We start from the raw sequence: 19,082 nt of genomic DNA on the forward strand, positions 1-19,082 counted from the left end.
GGAGTAGTTATGTGTACAGCATGATGGGAGTAGTTATGTGTACAGCATGATGGGAGTAGTTATGTGTACAGTATGATGGGAGTAGTTATGTGTACAGCATGATGGGAGTAGTTATGTGTACAGTATGATGGGAGTAGTTATGTGTGCAGCATGATGGGAGTAGTTATGTGTACAGTATGATGGGAGTAGTTATGTGTACAGTATGATGGGAGTAGTTATGTGTACAGTATGATGGGAGTAGTTATGTGTACAGCATGATGGGAGTAGTTATGTGTACAGTATGATGGGAGTAGTTATGTGTACAGCATGATGGGAGTAGTTATGTGTACAGTATGATGGGAGTAGTTATGTGTGCAGCATGATGGGAGTAGTTATGTGTACAGTATGATGGGAGTAGTTATGTGTGCAGCATGATGGGAGTAGTTATGTGTACAGTATGATGGGAGTAGTTATGTGTACAGCATGATGGGAGTAGTTATGTGTACAGCATGATGGGAGTAGTTATGTGTACATAATGATGGGAGTAGTTATGTGTACAGTATGATGGGAGTAGTTATGTGTGCAGCATGATGGGAGTAGTTATGTGTACAGCATGATGGGAGTAGTTATGTGTACAGTATGATGGGGGTAGTTATGTGTACAGCATGATGGGAGTAGTTATGTGTACAGCATGATGGGAGTAGTTATGTGTACAGTATGATGGGAGTAGTTATGTGTACAGTATGATGGGAGTAGTTATGTGTACAGTATGATGGGGGTAGTTATGTGTGCAGCATGATGGGAGTAGTTATGTGTACAGCATGATGGGAGTAGTTATGTGTACAGTATGATGGGGGTAGTTATGTGTACAGCATGATGGGAGTAGTTATGTGTACAGCATGATGGGAGTAGTTATGTGTACAGCATGATGGGGGTAGTTATGTGTACAGTATGATGGGGGTAGTTATGTGTACAGCATGATGGGAGTAGTTATGTGTACAGCATGATGGGAGTAGTTATGTGTACAGTATGATGGGAGTAGTTATGTGTGCAGCATGATGGGAGTAGTTATGTGTACAGCATGATGGGAGTAGTTATGTGTACAGTATGATGGGGGTAGTTATGTGTACAGCATGATGGGAGTAGTTATGTGTACAGCATGATGGGAGTAGTTATGTGTACAGCATGATGGGGGTAGTTATGTGTACAGCATAATGGGAGTAGTTATGTGTACAGCATGATGGGAGTAGTTATGTGTACAGTATGATGGGAGTAGTTATGTGTACAGCATAATGGGAGTAGTTATGTGTACAGTATGATGGGAGTAGTTATGTGTACAGCATGATGGGAGTAGTTATGTGTACAGCATGATGGGAGTAGTTATGTGTACAGTATGATGGGAGTAGTTATGTGTACAGTATGATGGGAGTAGTTATGTGTACAGCATAATGGGAGTAGTTATGTGTACAGCATGATGGGAGTAGTTATGTGTACAGCATGATGGGAGTAGTTATGTGTACAGTATGATGGGAGTAGTTATGTGTACAGTATGATGGGAGTAGTTATGTGTACAGTATGATGGGAGTAGTTATGTGTACAGTATGATGGGAGTAGTTATGTGTACATAATGATGGGAGTAGTTATGTGTACATAATGATGGGAGTAGTTATGTGTACAGCATGATGGGAGTAGTTATGTGTACAGTATGATGGGAGTAGTTATGTGTACAGTATGATGGGAGTAGTTATGTGTACATAATGATGGGAGTAGTTATGTGTACAGCATGATGGGAGTAGTTATGTGTACATAATGATGGGAGTAGTTATGTGTACAGCATGATGGGGGTAGTTATGTGTACAGCATAATGGGAGTAGTTATGTGTACAGCATGATGGGAGTAGTTATGTGTAAAGTATGATGGGAGTAGTTATGTGTACAGTATGATGGGAGTAGTTATGTGTACAGTATGATGGGAGTAGTTATGTGTACAGCATGATGGGAGTAGTTATGTGTACAGCATGATGGGAGTAGTTATGTGTACATAATGATGGGAGTAATAATGTTACACAGGAGCCTCGCATGTACTAAGCCCCTTCCACGCCCATTGAAGCCACTTTTATATATATTTATTTATTTGTAGCTTTTGTTTGTTTTGCGCCATTTTTTACAGATATGCAACTTTAAAGTTTTGAAGTTTTGTCGCGTGTAGAATCTCTTCATTTGGACTAATGTTTTCCAGGTTTGTGTGATGTTTTTATTATAACATTTTTATAAAGCTAAAAAAAACACAAAATCATTAAACTTGTAGGAAAAATATTGCCATTTTCCTTGTGTGATTGTATCCTGTGAGGTTCTAGTGAAGCGACTTGTGACGGGACATTAGATACATCTGGAGCCGAGTGATAACTGCAGCCCCCAGAGATCTCCCTGCATATAAGGGGCCACAATCCCTCCCTGTACAGAGATCTCCCTGCATATAAGGGGCTGCAATCCCTCCCTGTACAGAGATCTCCCTGCATATAAGGGGCTGCAATCCCTCCCTGTACAGAGATCTCCCTGCATATAAGGGGCTACAATCCCTCCCTGTACAGAGATCTCCCTGCATATAAGGGGCTGCAATCCCTCCCTGTACAGAGATCTCCCTGCATATAAGGGGCTACAATCCCTCTCTGTACAGAGATCTCCCTGCATATATATAAGGGGCTACAATCCCTCCCTGTACAGAGATCTCCCTGCATATAAGGGGCTGCAATCCCTCCCTGTACAGAGATCAGCACTGGACGTGTCTGCCCTCTAGTGGTCATTATGGAGACTGCACCAGTGCTACTTGTATACATAACCCTGAGCTGATCACACACTAAGAATACAAAGACTTCCTGCACTGCAAAAGGGAAGCGCTTCATAAAGTTTCTTTTCTTACTTACCGTATATATTTTATATATTCTGGTGCATTCTCTCCAAATCCGTGGCCCTGAACGTCACCTTAGCAGCCTCGGAGGTCGCACATTTAGCGTCTCCTTTTAAGTGGCACCAGACACATTTCATATACCTGGGAGTCAATATCCCAGCTGACCATTCCCTATTGTGCAGCCTAAACTATAAATCTCAGATCAAAGGAGATAAAAGCGTACCGGCACTACTACAGTGAATAAGCCCCGTGTACATCTGCTCCTCCCACATGCAATCTCGGGTCACTTTTTTTTTTAAACTATAAATCTCTCCTGGACCATACTGTTAGAGACCTGGCCCGCTACTGCAGGAGTGGAATGAGGCAACATACAATTGTAGACTTGGGACTGCACGAGGCGGTGGTGACGGCCATGAGAGGCACAGGGTTTCCTTTCCCCTTTCTACCCCCCCCTCCCCCTTTTTTTTCCTTACCCTTCCTCACTCCCCTGGGAGCGCCCACCAAACCCTCATGAGAGCCTCTCGCCACACTATTGTCTCCTCATTATTCAGACGATTGTATTTATTGTATTGTGCACTGTATGGTTCTCCGTCAGGTCCGGCACCACCAGGTGTTGGGTGATTACTCGGGTTTTGTTTGTCGTTCATGTAGATTATACATATATTCTGCTGCATTTTTAAAGTAAGATTGTGGCTTTAGACGTCACAGATTGAAAGTTGTGACACTAATTCCCCACATGTCCCTCGCCCTGGCAGCAGGTATGAGACATCTCCTCGGCAGGGAGACGGTTATGGACCAGAGCGGAGGAGAAGGTTCTGTAGGCATCTAGGACGGTAATAAGAAGGTTATTGTTCATTTTTCTGTCTTGGTGCAGGATTGTGTATGCGGAGACCGACTTCAGATCTATCACATAGGGGGTCATTTACTAAGGGGCGGAATCGCTATGTTTTGCCGGGTTTCCCGAAAATTACGGATGTGCACCAAATTGCCTTGGGTTTTTGGTGCACGCAATCGGAGTGTGACGGAAATGGGGGGGGGAGCGTGGCTGTCGGAAAAACGACGGATTCAGAAAAAACGCTGAATTTTAAAGAAAAAAGTGTCGCTTGACACGCCACCCAGACCTGAAGGACCATCCATATATCAGCCCTGGGCTGGGGTGGAGCCATGGCTGCTGCTCTATGGAAATAGTGGGGTCTACATGGATTTATACTTAACCTTTGGAATTTTTAGATGGGAAAACAGAGGTGGGACACAATTATCACTGATGGGTTTCATGTCATGTTAGCAGAAAGCCAAGCAATGATTTAAGACGCCGAATAGTAAGAAATATTATGATAGGACGGATCATGGCGCAGGTTATGGCCACCAGATGACACATCCAGGGCCGGTTCTAGACGAAGTGGGGCCCTGGGCAAAACCAAAAGTGGGGCCAAAAATAAAACTATTTTATGCCCAGTCACAGTCAGTAAGAGGCTCCTTTAGTCTGGTAAAGCAAACTGTAATATGGGAGAATTTTATAGGAGATAGATAGATGATAGGGAGATTGATGGGAAGCACGGGGGCACAGTAGCGCCTTGTAGCGCTGGTCAACATCTGCAAAGATTTTGTAAGTTCTCTCTGTGTTTGCGTGGGTTTCCTCCGGGTCCTCCAGTTTCCTCCCACAAAAATTACTGGTAGGCTGATTAGATTGTGAGCCTTATTGGGGACAGGGACTGCTTTGGGAAGCTCTGTGCAGCGCTGCGGTATCTGTGTGCGCTATATAAATAAAGAATTGTTAATGATAATTATTATGATAGAAGATAAATATGAAAGATTATAGAGATTTCTAGATGCAGAATATAAAATAGATGATATATACGGGAGATGGATATGAGAGATAAATAAATAGAGGATTGATTAGTAAATAGAGAAAAAACGAGATATATAAATGGTCAGATTATAGGAGATAGATATAGAGACAGGAGAGAGATGATGAGCTTCACCTGGGAATTCAACCAAGGGCATTAACTCTTTCACTGCCCGGCATGTCTGGATATTTTGTCGCGTTATTGACCAGAGCAATTTTTACAATTTTGACGTTTAAAAATAAAATAAAAATGACAGCAAAAAGAATCAAAGTAACCCAAAAAACCACAGATTTTCTGAAAGCAGACACTTGCCCCATTTTCAAAATTGCATTAAAGAGTCTATAGACAGCGGCGCCTTCGTGCAATTTTAAATCAACCTGAAACATTTTATAAAAAATGCTTGAAATTTGACTGTGATGCCAAAAAATGTTCTCCAAACAGAAAATATTTCCCTTCACATCTCCTAAATGTAATAGATGGACATGTGTAGAGTTCACAAATGTCCCATAGTGATATGTTCCCATGAATAAATCCACATAATATCAGTAACACTGTAATAACCAGATATCTGCTTATGAAATAAAAGGCAATAAGAGAGAAAGTGTCTTCTTATATTGTTCTGGATAGAGAAGGGTTAATAACATGAATATTAGTTAATATTATCCCTTATCAGAATGTAGTAACATATAAAGTGAATATTTCCATTATCTGTGAGGTGCAGCAGCTCCTGTGTGCAGCAAATTCTCCCTGTAGCCTGATGGCTGAGAATCTGGAGGGGGGGGGGGGGTACACTTCAGGGGGCTGTATCTCTGGCTCTGTGACACATATATCCTCACTTCTTTTTTCCTATGAAAGAAGAGAGTCTCCTCTTTTATATGAATCTAAATATATCTTTCTAAGTTTGAGGAGAACGGAGATATTAACTGTTAAACTGCTGTCGGGAGTGATTTTTATATATAAAAATGGCACCTGATATTCTCACTTTGAACCTGAATATCTCTGGATCCCTGGCACCTAGAAACACAATTCAAGATTCATTTGAAAGAAGAGAGTTTCAGGGGGCCTGGACACATCGTCCTGTCTGCCGGACCTACCGGTTATTTCATGGCCTGAGTTACTCAGTACAAAGTCCAGGTTATCAGGGCACCCGGTACCTGGTTCTGATCCAAGGCATATGTACCAGGTCATTGTACTGTGCATTGGGGGTGACTGTACATGGTGGATGAGGACCCCTGTATAACACATCGCACCATTATATAAAGCAGCGGAGCCTCTGGCAGCCGCGGAGATGAGAAACAAAATAAGAGATTTATAGAGAAGAAACTTGTGGAAACCTGTCCCCGAGTGTTTATCTTGGCTGCACAATCCCCCAGAGATCCTGTGATGGAGGCTCGCGAGTCCTTGCATCTCTCCTGTCGTGTCACTGGTGGTAACACCCTTTCCCTGGTTTTGTGCCAATCCGTGTCCTTGGCAGGAGTCATCCATGTTCTGGAGTTGAGGGTTAAGACATCTACAAGTGCCCCTTTAAGAGGACCTTGTAGTACAGAACACCCTATACAATACACCTCACCCACAACTCCTTGTGCTTGGACATCGTGTACAACAAGGACCTGCAGGACCTGTCTAGGGACACACAGGGTTCACACCGTGCTCCATGAGATGCCATGATATCTTCAGGTTACAGGGATCACACACTGCTCATGGAGCGCGGGGTCCACACTGACCCCCTCTATAGTGCTCTATATGGAGGTATGAGGAGGCAATACTGTCCTGGTAGTATAACTCCATACCTGATGCACTGCACTGATTGAGCCTTTATGGCAGCAGACAGAGGTTGTGCCGCTGCTTCCTGAGGTCTATGTACTATATACTATGTCCATTCACCCCGGACGTGAGCCCTTAGTGCAGATAACAATGGTACACGTCTTTCTGCTCCACCTGATACACAGACCGATGCCCCTACATGACACCCCAACACTGGAGCTGATGGACCAAGCGGGAGGACACGGGGTCACTGCTTGTGCTTAGCCGAAATACAAGGTCATCACTGCTGCACCGCCGGACCGTACAATGATGGACATGGTCCTGCAGGATCTGGCCTCAACTAATGGTTAGATGTCTACATTGTGGACCACAACACAAAGTTACCGGTCATGAAGAGGACCTCTCACCACCTCCATCAACTCCAAGTTTATAGTTTAAATGTTATTTGTCAGATGGGCGGAGCCAAATAGGCCACCTCTATAACCACCCACCTGACAGTAGGAGGACTAATTAGCATATACTGAATGCTCATACTGTGCTAGTGAGGCTTGTGTCTGATGGCTGGTGCTGGGCTGGAGCACAATGTCAGCTCCTTCCATCTGACAAGAGAAATCCAAAAATAATACAAAATTTCCTGCTACCCCGGAAACAGCGGGACAGACCCTGGTAGAGGATTACATTTCTGGAAGATGGTGAGAGAAGCTCTTCGTAGTCAGACCCCGGGATCTGACCCATCCGGGGCAGGGGGACATTTTTTCCAGGTAAATTGATGGTCTCTGCTCCCCAGAAAGAGGTAAGACCAGTCTCTATTCTTCTGTCCCAGGGGATTAGAATCAGAACCTGAGAAATATAAGAAGTCGGACTCCAATTACCTTCTCTACGGCGGCAGAGATGGCGACATCCATGGAGGAGCGGCTCGTTACAGTAAGTCTAAGGACCGCGGCTCCTGGGGAGGGGAAATAATTCAGAAACTTAGGAGATGTAGACCCTGACACCTCCAGCTACTTACATCTCTGTGATCTCCTTGTAGTTTGCGCCTTTCTGACATCACTTCCTGCTGTTATATCTGCACCTGGAAGACTTCCTGTTGTGCCGCCCCCTGTACATTCACCTACCTCCCAACCGCCCCAGATCTGGTAAGACTGTCAGATATTGAGGTCTATCTCACTGCCCCGGACGGCAGGAGGTAAGTCCCGGGTGCCTCCGGATAATGATAATACATCACCACTGCCTGATCATTGAGCCCCGGCTGCTGCTCTGTGTAGCGGAGGCTGAGAGACCTGATGATGTGATGTCATCCTGCCTCCCGGCTACACAGCAGGAGGGGAGAGAAACTGCTGTGGGGGAATGGGGAGAGGTAAGTACCTGGTGATGCCACAATATGAGAGGGAGCTGAGAGGATAGGCACAATAGGAAGGGGAGGTGCATGAGAGACACAATGTGGGGGGGGATATGGGGCCACGTTTACCTACCTCCCAACCTGCGGCTCCAATAGTTATTGAGCAATCCTCCAGAATTACAGTATATATCAGAGAAGCTACTTACCAACTGTTGAGCTTTGTGTGGGAGTAGTAGTACTGGTAGTAGTAGGGATGATTGTAGTATTAGTTACTTGTCTGCTCCTTGTATTTGCTGTAGTCCTGGAGGCTGTTGTGCGCGGAGTAGTCATGGTTGTTGCGCGTTTCTGAGCGGTTGTCACTAGAGGAGGATTGGTGAGCTGAGTTGTAGAACTGGGAGGAATAGATCTTAGAGGAGCGACGGAGGATGAAGTTACGGTGGAAGGAGTCACAATTGTTTCCATGGTTGTAGGGTTGATGCTTGTACTGATTGGTGGAGTAGTAGTAGTAGTTATTATTGGAAGAGTGAAGTGAGATAACTCCATGGTACTGGTGGTAGCGCTGGTCTCTAGAGTTGCAAGTATAGAATCAGTTGTATCTGTGTTTGGAAGGAAGTTGGTAGTTGTATCTATGACCTTAGTTGTATCTGTGGTTAGAGGGATATTGGTGGTTCTATCTATGACCTTAGTTGTATCTGTGGTTGGAGGGATGTTGGTAGTTGTATCTATGACCTCGGTTGTAACTGGGATTGTAACAATGATGGTAGTTGTATCTATGACCTTAGTTGTATCTGTGGTTGGAGGGATTTTGGTAGCTGTATCTATGACCTTGGTTGTATCTGAGGTTGGAGCAATGTCGGTAGTCGTATCTATGACCTCGGTTGTAAATGGGGTTGGAGCAATGTCGGTAGTTGTATCTATGACCTCGGTTGTATCTGTGGTTGAAGGGATGTCGGTAGTTGTATCTATGACTCTAGTTATATCTGGGGTTGGAGTGATGTCGGTAGTCATATCTTTTCTGATTGTATCTGAGGTTGGAGTGATGTCGGTAGTTGTATCTATGTCCTTAGTTGTATCTGGGGTTGGAGTGATGTCAGTAGTTGTTTCTATGACCTCAGTTGTATCTGGGGTTGGAGTGATGTCAGTAGTTGTTTCTATGACCTCAGTTGTATCTGAGGTTGGAGTGATGTCAGTAGTTGTATCTATGACCTCGGTTGTATCTGGGGTTGGAGCAATGTCGGTAGTTGTTTCTATGACCTCAGTTATATCTGGGGTTGGAGCAATGTCGGTAGTTGTATCTAATTCCTCGGTTGTATCTGTGGTTGGAGCAATGTCGGTAGTTGTTTCTATGACCTCAGTTGTGTCTGGGGTTGGAGTGATGTCGGTAGTTGTATCTATGACCTCGGTTGTATCTGGGGTTGGAGTGATGTCAGTAGTTGTATTTAATTCCTCGGTTGTATCTGGGGTTGGAGCAATGTCGTTAGTTGTATCTAATTCCTCGGTTGTATCTGTGGTTGGAGCAATGTCAGTAGTTGTTTCTATGATCTCGGTTGTATCTGTGGTTGGAGGGATATCGGTAGTTGTTTCTATGACCTCGGTTGTATCTGGGGTTGGAGGGATATCGGTAGTTGTTTCTATGACCTCAGTTGTATCTGGGGTTGGAGCAATGTCGTTAGTTGTATCTATGACCTCGGTTGTATCTGTGGTTGGAGTGATGTCGGTAGTTGTATCTATGACCTCAGTTGTATCTGGGGTTGGAGTGATGTCGGTAGTTGTATCTATGACCTCAGTTGTATCTGGGGTTGGAGTGATGTCAGTAGTTGTTTCTATGACCTCAGTTGTATCTGTGGTTGGAGTGATGTCTGTAGTTGTATCTATGACCTCTGTTGTATCTGTGGTTGGAGCAATGTCGTTAGTTGTATCTATGATCTCGGTTGTATCTGTGGTTGGAGGGATATCGGTAGTTGTTTCTATGACCTCAGTTGTATCTGTGGTTGGAGTGATGTCGGTAGTTGTTTCTATGACCTCGGTTGTATCTGGGGTTGGAGTGATGTCGGTAGTTGTATTTATGACCTCAGTTGTATCTGTGGTTGGAGGGATATCGGTAGTTGTTTCTATGACCTCAGTTGTATCTGAGGTTGGAGCAATGTCGTTAGTTGTATCTATGACCTCAGTTGTATCTGTGGTTGGAGTGATGTCGGTAGTTGTTTCTATGACCTCGGTTGTATCTGGGGTTGGAGTGATGTCGGTAGTTGTATTTATGACCTCAGTTGTATCTGTGGTTGGAGGGATATCGGTAGTTGTTTCTATGACCTCAGTTGTATCTGAGGTTGGAGCAATGTCGTTAGTTGTATCTATGACCTCAGTTGTATCTGTGGTTGGAGTGATGTCTGTAGTTGTTTCTATGACCTCGGTTGTATCTGGGGTTGGAGCAATGTCAGTAGTTGTATCTATGACCTCAGTTGTATCTGTGGTTGGAGTGATGTCTGTAGTTGTTTCTATGACCTCAGTTGTATCTGAGGTTGGAGCAATGTCGTTAGTTGTATCTATGACCTCAGTTGTATCTGTGGTTGGAGTGATGTCTGTAGTTGTTTCTATGACCTCAGTTGTATCTGGGGTTGGAGCAATGTCGGTAGTTGTATCTATGACCTCAGTTGTATCTGTGGTTGGAGGGATATCGGTAGTTGTTTCTATGACCTCAGTTGTATCTGAGGTTGGAGTGATGTCGGTAGTTGTATCTATGATCTCGGTTGTATCTGTGGTTGGAGTGATGTCGGTAGTTGTATCTATGACCTCAGTTGTATCTGTGGTTGGAGCAATGTCAGTAGTTGTTTCTATGACCTCGGTTGTATCTGTGGTTGGAGGGATATCGGTAGTTGTTTCTATGACCTCAGTTGTATCTGAGGTTGGAGTGATGTCGGTAGTTGTATCTATGATCTCGGTTGTATCTGTGGTTGGAGGGATATCGGTAGTTGTTTCTATGACCTCAGTTGTATCTGGGGTTGGAGTGATGTCGGTAGTTGTATCTATGACCTCAGTTGTATCTGTGGTTGGAGCAATGTCAGTAGTTGTATCTATGATCTCGGTTGTATCTGGGGTTGGAGTGATGTCGGTAGTTGTATCTATGACCTCAGTTGTATCTGGGGTTGGAGTGATGTCGGTAGTTGTATCTATGACCTCGGTTGTATCTGGGGTTGGAGTGATGTCGGTAGTTGTATCTATGGCCTCAGTTGTATCTGGGGTTGGAGTGATGTCGGTAGTTGTATCTATGACCTCAGTTGTATCTGGGGTTGGAGAGATGTCGTTAGTTGTATCTATGACCTCGGTTGTATCTGGGGTTGGAGCAATGTCGTTTATTGTATCTATGATCTCGATTGTATGTACGTCAGTAGTTCTGTTCCTGGTTGTATAACTGGTACTGATTGCACCTTGCATGTTGATTGTAATGATGTCCCTTGTTGGACCAGTCATATTGGGTGTTTGATTTATATGGGTGGCGCTGGTATCAGACATTGTGGTCGCCGTTCTCCTCGTGGCCTCCGGTGATTCGGTGCCGCCATCCTCATAGATCTTCGTGATGATATTAGGCTCATGTGATGTGATGGGTCCCAGTTCTGTTCTTGTAGTGGATTGGGTCATGTTGGTGTTTGCCGGAACAATCGGGCGACAAGGAGCTACAGGGTTAACAGTTAATTAGTTTTAATATCAGTAAAAATGTCAACAATATAAATGTTCAGCTGTCAGGTGTTGAGTAATGATGTGCCCCATACACCCTCCCCTAGTAATGATGTGCCCCATACACACTCCCCTAGTAATGATGTGGCCCATACATCCTCCCCAATAATGATGTGCCCCATACACACTCCCCTAGTAATGATGTGCCCCATACACCATCCCCTAGTAATGATGTGCCCCATACACCCTCCCCTAGTAATGATGTGGCCCATACACCCTCCCCTAGTAATGATGTGCCCCATACACCCTCCCCTAGTAATAATGTGCCCCATACACCCTCCCCTGGTAATGATATGCTCCATACACACTCCCCTAGTAATGATGTGCCCCATACACCCTCCCCTAATAATGATGTGCCCCATACAACCTCCCCTAGTAATGATGTGCCCCATACACCCTCCCCTAGTAATGATGTGCCCCATTCACCCTCCCCTAGTAATGATGTGCTCCATACACCCTCCCCTAGTAATAATGTGCCCCATACACCCTCCCCTAGTAATGATATGCTCCATACACACTCCCCTAGTAATGATGTGCCCCATACACCCTTCCCTAATAATGATGTGCCCCATACACTCTCCCCTAGTAATGATGTGCCCCATACATCCTCCCCTAGTAATGTTGTGCCCCATACACCCTCCCCTAGTAATGATATGCTCCATACACCCTCCCCTAGTAATGGCGTGCTCCATACACCCTCCCCTAGTAATGATGTGCCCTATACACACTCCCCTAGTAATGATGTGCTCCATACACCCTCCCCTAGTAATGATGTGCACCATACACCCTCCCCTAGTAATGATGTGCCCCATACACCCTCCACTAGTAATGATATGCTCCATACACCATCCCCTAGTAATGATGTGCCCCATACACCCTCCCCTAGTAATGATGTGCCCCACACACCCTCCCCTAGTAATGATGTGCCCCATAAACCCTCCCCTAGTAATGATGTGCCCCATACACCCTCTCCTAGTAATGATATGCCCCATACACCCTCTCCTAGTAATGATGTGCTCCATACACCCTCCCCTAGTAATGATGTGCCCCATAAACCCTCCCCTAGTAATGATATGCCCCATACACACTCCCCTAGTAATGATGTGCCCCATACACACTCCCCTAGTAATGATATGCTCTATACACCCTCCCCTAGTAATGATATCCTCCATACACCCTCCCCAAGTAATGACGTGCCCCATACACACTCCCCTAGTATTGATATGCTCCATACACCCTCCCCTAGTAATGATGTGCCCCATACACACTCCCCTAGTATTGATATGCTCCATACACCCTCCCCTAGTAACAAAGTGCCCCATACACCCTCCCATAGTAATGATGTGCCCCATACACCCTCCCCTAGTAATGATATGCTCCATACACCCTCCCCTAGTAATGATGTGCTCCATACACCCTCCCCTAGTAATGATGTGCACCATACACCCTCTCCTAGTAATGATATGCCCCATACACCCTCCCCTAGTAATGATGTGCCCCATACACCCTCCCCTAGTAATGATATGCTCCATACACCCTCCCCTAGTAATGATGTGCACCATACACCCTCTCCTAGTAATGATATGCCCCATACACCCTCCCCTAGTAATGATATGCTGCATACACCCTCCCCTAGTAATGTTATCCCTTATACACTCTCCCCTAGTAATGATGTGCCCCATACACCCTCTCCTAGTAATGATATGCCCCATACACCATCCCCTAGTAATGATATGCTCCATAAACCCTCCCCTAGTAATGATATCCCTTATACACTCTCCCCTAGTAATGATATGCCCCATACACCCTCCCCTGGTAATGATGTGCCCCATACACCCTACCCTAGTAATGAAGTGCTCCATACACCCTCCCCTAGTAATGATATGCTCCATACACCCTCCCCTAGTAATGATGTGCTCCATAAACCCTCCCCTAGTAATGATATCCCTTATACACTCTCCCCTAGTAATGATGTGCCCTATACACCCTCCTGTAGTAATGAAGTGCCCCATACATCCTCCCCTAGTAATGATGTGCTCCATACACCCTCCCCTAGTAATGATGTGCCCCATACACCCTACCCTAGTAATGATGTGCTCCATACACCCTCCCCTAGTAATGATATGCTCCATACACCCTCCCCTAGTAATGATGTGCCCCATACACCCTCCCCTAGTAATGATGTGCCCCATACACCCTCTCCTAGTAAATATGTGCCCAATACACCCTCTCCTAGTAATGATATGCTCCATACACCCTCCGCTAGTAATGATGTGCCCCATACACCCTCCCCTAGTAATGATATGCCCCATACACCCTCCTCTAGTAATAATGTGCCCCATACACCCTCCCCTAGTAATGAAGTGCCCCATACACCCTCCCTAGTAATGATGTGCCCCATACACACTCCCTAGTAATGATATGCTCCATACACCCTCCCCTAGTAATGATATGCTCCATACACCCTCCCCTAGTAATGATGTGCCCCATACACCCTCCCCTAGTAATGATGTGCCCCATACACCCTCCTCTAGTAATGATGTGCCCCATACACCCTTTCCCTAGTAATGATGTGCCCCATACACCCTCCCCTAGTAATGATGTGCCCCATACACTCTCCCCTAGTAATGATGTGCTCCATACACCCTCCCCTAGTAATGATGTGCCCCATACACCCTCCCCTAGTAATGTTGTGCCCCATACACCCTCCCCTAGTAATGATGTGCTCCATACACTCTCCCCTAGTAATGATGTGCTCCATACACCCTCCCCTAGTAATGATGTGCCCTATACACCCTCCCCTAGTAATGATGTGCCCCATACACCCTCCCCTAGTAATGATATGCTCCATACACACTCCCCTAGTAATGATATGCCCCATACACCCTCCCCTAGAAATGATGTGCCCCATACACCCTCCCCTAGTAATGATATGCCCCATACACCCTCCTCTAGTAATAATGTGCCCCATACACCCTCCCCTAGTAATGAAGTGCCCCATACACCCTCCCTAGTAATGATGTGCCCCATACACACTCCCTAGTAATGATATGCTCCATACACCCTCCCCTAGTAATGATATGCTCCATACACCCTCCCCTAGTAATGATGTGCCCCATACACCCTCCCCTAGTAATGATGTGCCCCATACACCCTCCTCTAGTAATGATGTGCCCCATACACCCTTTCCCTAGTAATGATGTGCCCCATACACCCTCCCCTAGTAATGATGTGCCCCATACACCCTCCCCTAGTAATGATGTGCTCCATACACTCTCCCCTAGTAATGATGTGCTCCATACACCCTCCCCTAGTAATGATGTGCCCTATACACCCTCCCCTAGTAATGATGTGCCCCATACACTCTCCCCTAGTAATGATGTGCCCCATACACACTCCCCTAGTAATGATGTGCCCCATACACCCTCCCCTAGTAATGATGTGCCCCATACACACTCCCCCACAGTAATGTGCACTCTGCCGCCCCCAATAGTGTGCACTCTGCCCCCCAGTAATGTGTACTCTGCCCCCCCCAGTAGAGTGCCCTCTGACCCCCAGTAATGTGCCCTCTGCCCCCCCAGTAATGTGTACTCTGCCCCCCAGTAATGTGTACTCTGCCCCCCAATAATGTGCCCTCTGCCCCCCCAGTAATGTGTATACTGCCCCCCAGTAATGTGCACTCTGCCCTCAGTAATGTGAACTTTGCCCCCCAGTAATGTGCCCTCTGCCCCCCAGTAATGTACCCTCTGCTCCCCCCAGTAATATGCCATCTGCCCCCCAGTAATGTGCATTCTGCCCCCCAGTAATGTGCGCTCTGCCCCCCAAGTAATGTGCCCTGTACCCCCCCAGTAATGTGTACTCTACCCCCCCAGTAATGCGCACTTTACCCCTCCAGTAATGAGCCCTCTGCCCCCCCCCTCCTAGTAATGATATGCTCCATACACCCTCCGCTAGTAATGATGTGCCCCATACACCCTCCCCTAGTAATGATATGCCCCATACACCCTCCTCTAGTAATAATGTGCCCCATACACCCTCCCCTAGTAATGAAGTGCCCCATACACCCTCCCTAGTAATGATGTGCCCCATACACACTCCCTAGTAATGATATGCTCCATACACCCTCCCCTAGTAATGATATGCTCCATACACCCTCCCCTAGTAATGATGTGCCCCATACACCCTCCCCTAGTAATGATGTGCCCCATACACCCTCCTCTAGTAATGATGTGCCCCATACACCCTTTCCCTAGTAATGATGTGCCCCATACACCCTCCCCTAGTAATGATGTGCCCCATACACCCTCCCCTAGTAATGATGTGCTCCATACACCCTCCCCTAGTAATGATGTGCCCCATACACCCTCCCCTAGTAATGATGTGCTCCATACACTCTCCCCTAGTAATGATGTGCTCCATACACCATCCCCTAGTAATGATGTGCCCTATACACCCTCCCCTAGTAATGATGTGCCCCATACACCCTCCCCTAGTAATGATATGCTCCATACACACTCCCCTAGTAATGATATGCCCCATACACCCTCCCCTAGAAATGATGTGCCCCATACACCCTCCACTAGTAATGATATGCCCCATACACCCTCCTCTAGTAATAATGTGCCCCATACACCCTCCCCTAGTAATGATGTGCCCCATACACCCTCCCTAGTAATGATGTGCCCCATACACACTCCCTAGTAATGATATGCTCCATACACCCTCCCCTAGTAATGATATGCTCCATACACCCTCCCCTAGTAATGATGTGCCCCATACACCCTCCCCTAGTAATGATGTGCCCCATACACCCTCCCTAGTAATGATGTGCCCCATACACACTCCCTAGTAATGATATGCTCCATACACCCTCCCCTAGTAATGATATGCTCCATACACCCTCCCCTAGTAATGATGTGCTCCATACACCCTCCCCTAGTAATGATGTGCCCTATACACCCTCCCCTAGTAATGATGTGCCCCATACACCCTCCCCTAGTAATAATGTGCCCCATACACACTCCCCTAGTAATGATGTGCCCCATACACCCTCCCCTAGTAATGATGTGCCCCATACACACTCCCCCACAGTAATGTGCACTCTGCCGCCCCCAATAGTGTGCACTCTGCCCCCCAGTAATGTGTACTCTGCCCCCCCCCAGTAGAGTGCCCTCTGACCCCCAGTAATGTGCCCTCTGCCCCCCCATTAATGTGTACTCTGCCCCCCAGTAATGTGTACTCTGCCCCCCAATAATGTGCCCTCTGCCCCCCCAGTAATGTGTATACTGCCCCCCAGTAATGTGCACTCTGCCCTCAGTAATGTGAACTTTGCCCCCCAGTAATGTGCCCTCTGCCCCCCAGTAATGTGCCCTCTGCTCCCCCCGTGTAATGTGCACTCTGCCCCCCACAGTAATGTGCACTCTGTCCCCCCAGTAATGTGCACTCTGTCCCCCCCAGTAATGTGTCCTCTGCCCCCCCCAGTAATGTGCACTCTGTCCCCCCCAGTAATGTGTCCTCTGCCCCCACCCAGTAATGTGCACTCTGCCCCCCAGTAATGTGCACTCTGCCCCCAGTAATGTGCCCTCTGCCCCCCCCCCCAGTAATATGCCATCTGCCCCCCAGTAATGTGCATTCTGCCCCCCAGTAATGTGCGCTCTGCCCCCCAAGTAATGTGCCCTGTACCCCCCCAGTAATGTGTACTCTACCCCCCCAGTAATGCGCACTTTACCCCTCCAGTAATGAGCCCTCTGCCCCCCCCCCCAGTAATATGCACTGTGCCGCCATCTTGACAGAAAAGAAACAGAAATGTAAATATATTTGCTATTGTATTAAACATGAAAAACTAAAATCTACCCTGGTGATAAGTATTCATCTCCTCTGCTGTGACTCTTTAATGTAACTCATGTGCCGTCCATTTCCTTCTTATCCTCCTTGAGATGGTTCTTCTCCTTTTTGGAGTCCAGCTGTGTTACTTAAAGTGATTGGACTTAGTAAAGGCCACACCTGTCTACATAAGACCTCAAACTGCAACATACAGCTCACACTGCAGGTCACAGCACATGAGAATCATCAGGTCTAAGGAACTGCCCAAGGAGCTCAGAGACAGAATTGTGGCTCGGCACAGATCTGACCAAGGATAAAAAAGAATGTCTGCAGCTCTCAAGCTTCCTCAGAGCACAGTGGCCTCCATAATCTTGGAAGAAGTTTGAGAGGACCACAACTCTTCAACGACCTCGTCCAGCCAAACCAAGCAATCAAGGGAGAAGAAGGTTAAGAAGAACCACAAGATCCCTGTGGCTGAGCTCCAGAGATGCAGGAGGGAGATGGGAGTCACCCATCACTGCAGGAGGGAGATGGGAGTCACCCATCACTGCAGCCTCCAGCAGTCGGTAGATAGATAGGAGATAGATGGATATGAGAGAAAACATTGACAATAAATAGAATATATTAGATACTATGTATAACTATTTAGATACCCTGTATCACAGCCGCTGTTACCTGATATCAGCAGCAGTGTGAGGGTCTCGCAGAGAGTCCGGACAGTCCTGGAGACCATGGTCCTGGGGTCCAGTTACCTCCCTGACCTAGCACTGGAGACATTTATATCCGTGTACCTGAGGACTGGGAGGAAATGTGATCCGAGAGGCCGGCGCTGGCAGAACATCTCACAGGCAAATTATTAATGAAAGGGGGAAGAGAATTCCGGACTACAAGGAAATCTTCTATAATAATCCATCCTGACAAACCGGATTCTCCGACCTGACATTCAGCTTCATGATGCATCTAGGAATCTCCCCAGATAAGGACGATCCATTGATGTTTCACCTCCTTCCATCCCTGATGTGGCCCTGCATGTACTGCCCCCCCCCCACTCAGTATCCTAAGAGCTATCAGTACTTTCTATTCACTTCTCCTATCCTGGACCCCCCAAAATCAGGCCGTGGATGTTCCTCTCTGTGGGCTCCCACGAGGCTGTAGATTGGTGGGATGTGGCTCTTGGCTTGGGAGCAGTAATTAGTTTAGGCTTCATAGGCAGCAATCAGAATGTGGTGCAGCTCGCAGAGGGGCAGATTTACTTATCAGGTCCATTCGCGATCCAGCAGCGCGTTCTCTGCGGTGGACGTCCACCAGGTGTCGCTGCTGCGCTGAAGTCCTTCGAGGTCCGCTGGAGTCCACGATCCATTGCTGAGTGAAGGTAAGCACGTGTCCAGCGTCATTTTATTTTTTAAAAATCCGTTGGGTTTTCGTTCGGCCACGCCCCCTGATTTCCGTCGCGTGCATGCCGACGCCGATGCACCACAATCCGATCGCGTGCGGCAAAATTCCTCAGGAAAAATCGACGCAAATCGAAAATATTCGGGTATCACGTCGGGAAAATGCGAATTGGGCCCTTAGTAAATGACCCCCAGACTGTCTCTAGTGGCTCTCTAGACACCACCCTGAAATCCAGCCAGAGGGAACGTAGACTCCAGGTCTGGGAATTTCCAAGGACTCCAACCAATCATTGTCCTCAG

At 46.8% G+C, this 19,082-nt stretch overlaps 1 protein-coding gene across 1 annotated transcript in view; it reads right to left on the minus strand.

Annotated features, from left to right (window-relative positions):
* The window catches only part of LOC140132337 (uncharacterized), a 38,857-nt gene extending 20,678 nt beyond the window's left edge, over positions 1 to 18,179 (minus strand). The window contains exons 1-3 of the mRNA XM_072150986.1: positions 18,067 to 18,179; positions 8,043 to 11,507; positions 7,370 to 7,443 (exon numbers count right to left, since the gene is read on the minus strand). Coding sequence (XP_072007087.1) covers positions 7,370 to 7,443; positions 8,043 to 11,507; positions 18,067 to 18,124 — 3,597 coding nt within the window. The 5' untranslated portion in view covers positions 18,125 to 18,179. The remainder of the gene's footprint in view (positions 1 to 7,369; positions 7,444 to 8,042; positions 11,508 to 18,066) is intronic.
* Positions 18,180 to 19,082: the final 903 nt, after the last annotated feature.

Source organism: Engystomops pustulosus, chromosome 5, assembly GCF_040894005.1.
Source record: "Engystomops pustulosus chromosome 5, aEngPut4.maternal, whole genome shotgun sequence".
NCBI classification, from domain to species: Eukaryota; Metazoa; Chordata; class Amphibia; order Anura; family Leptodactylidae; genus Engystomops; species Engystomops pustulosus.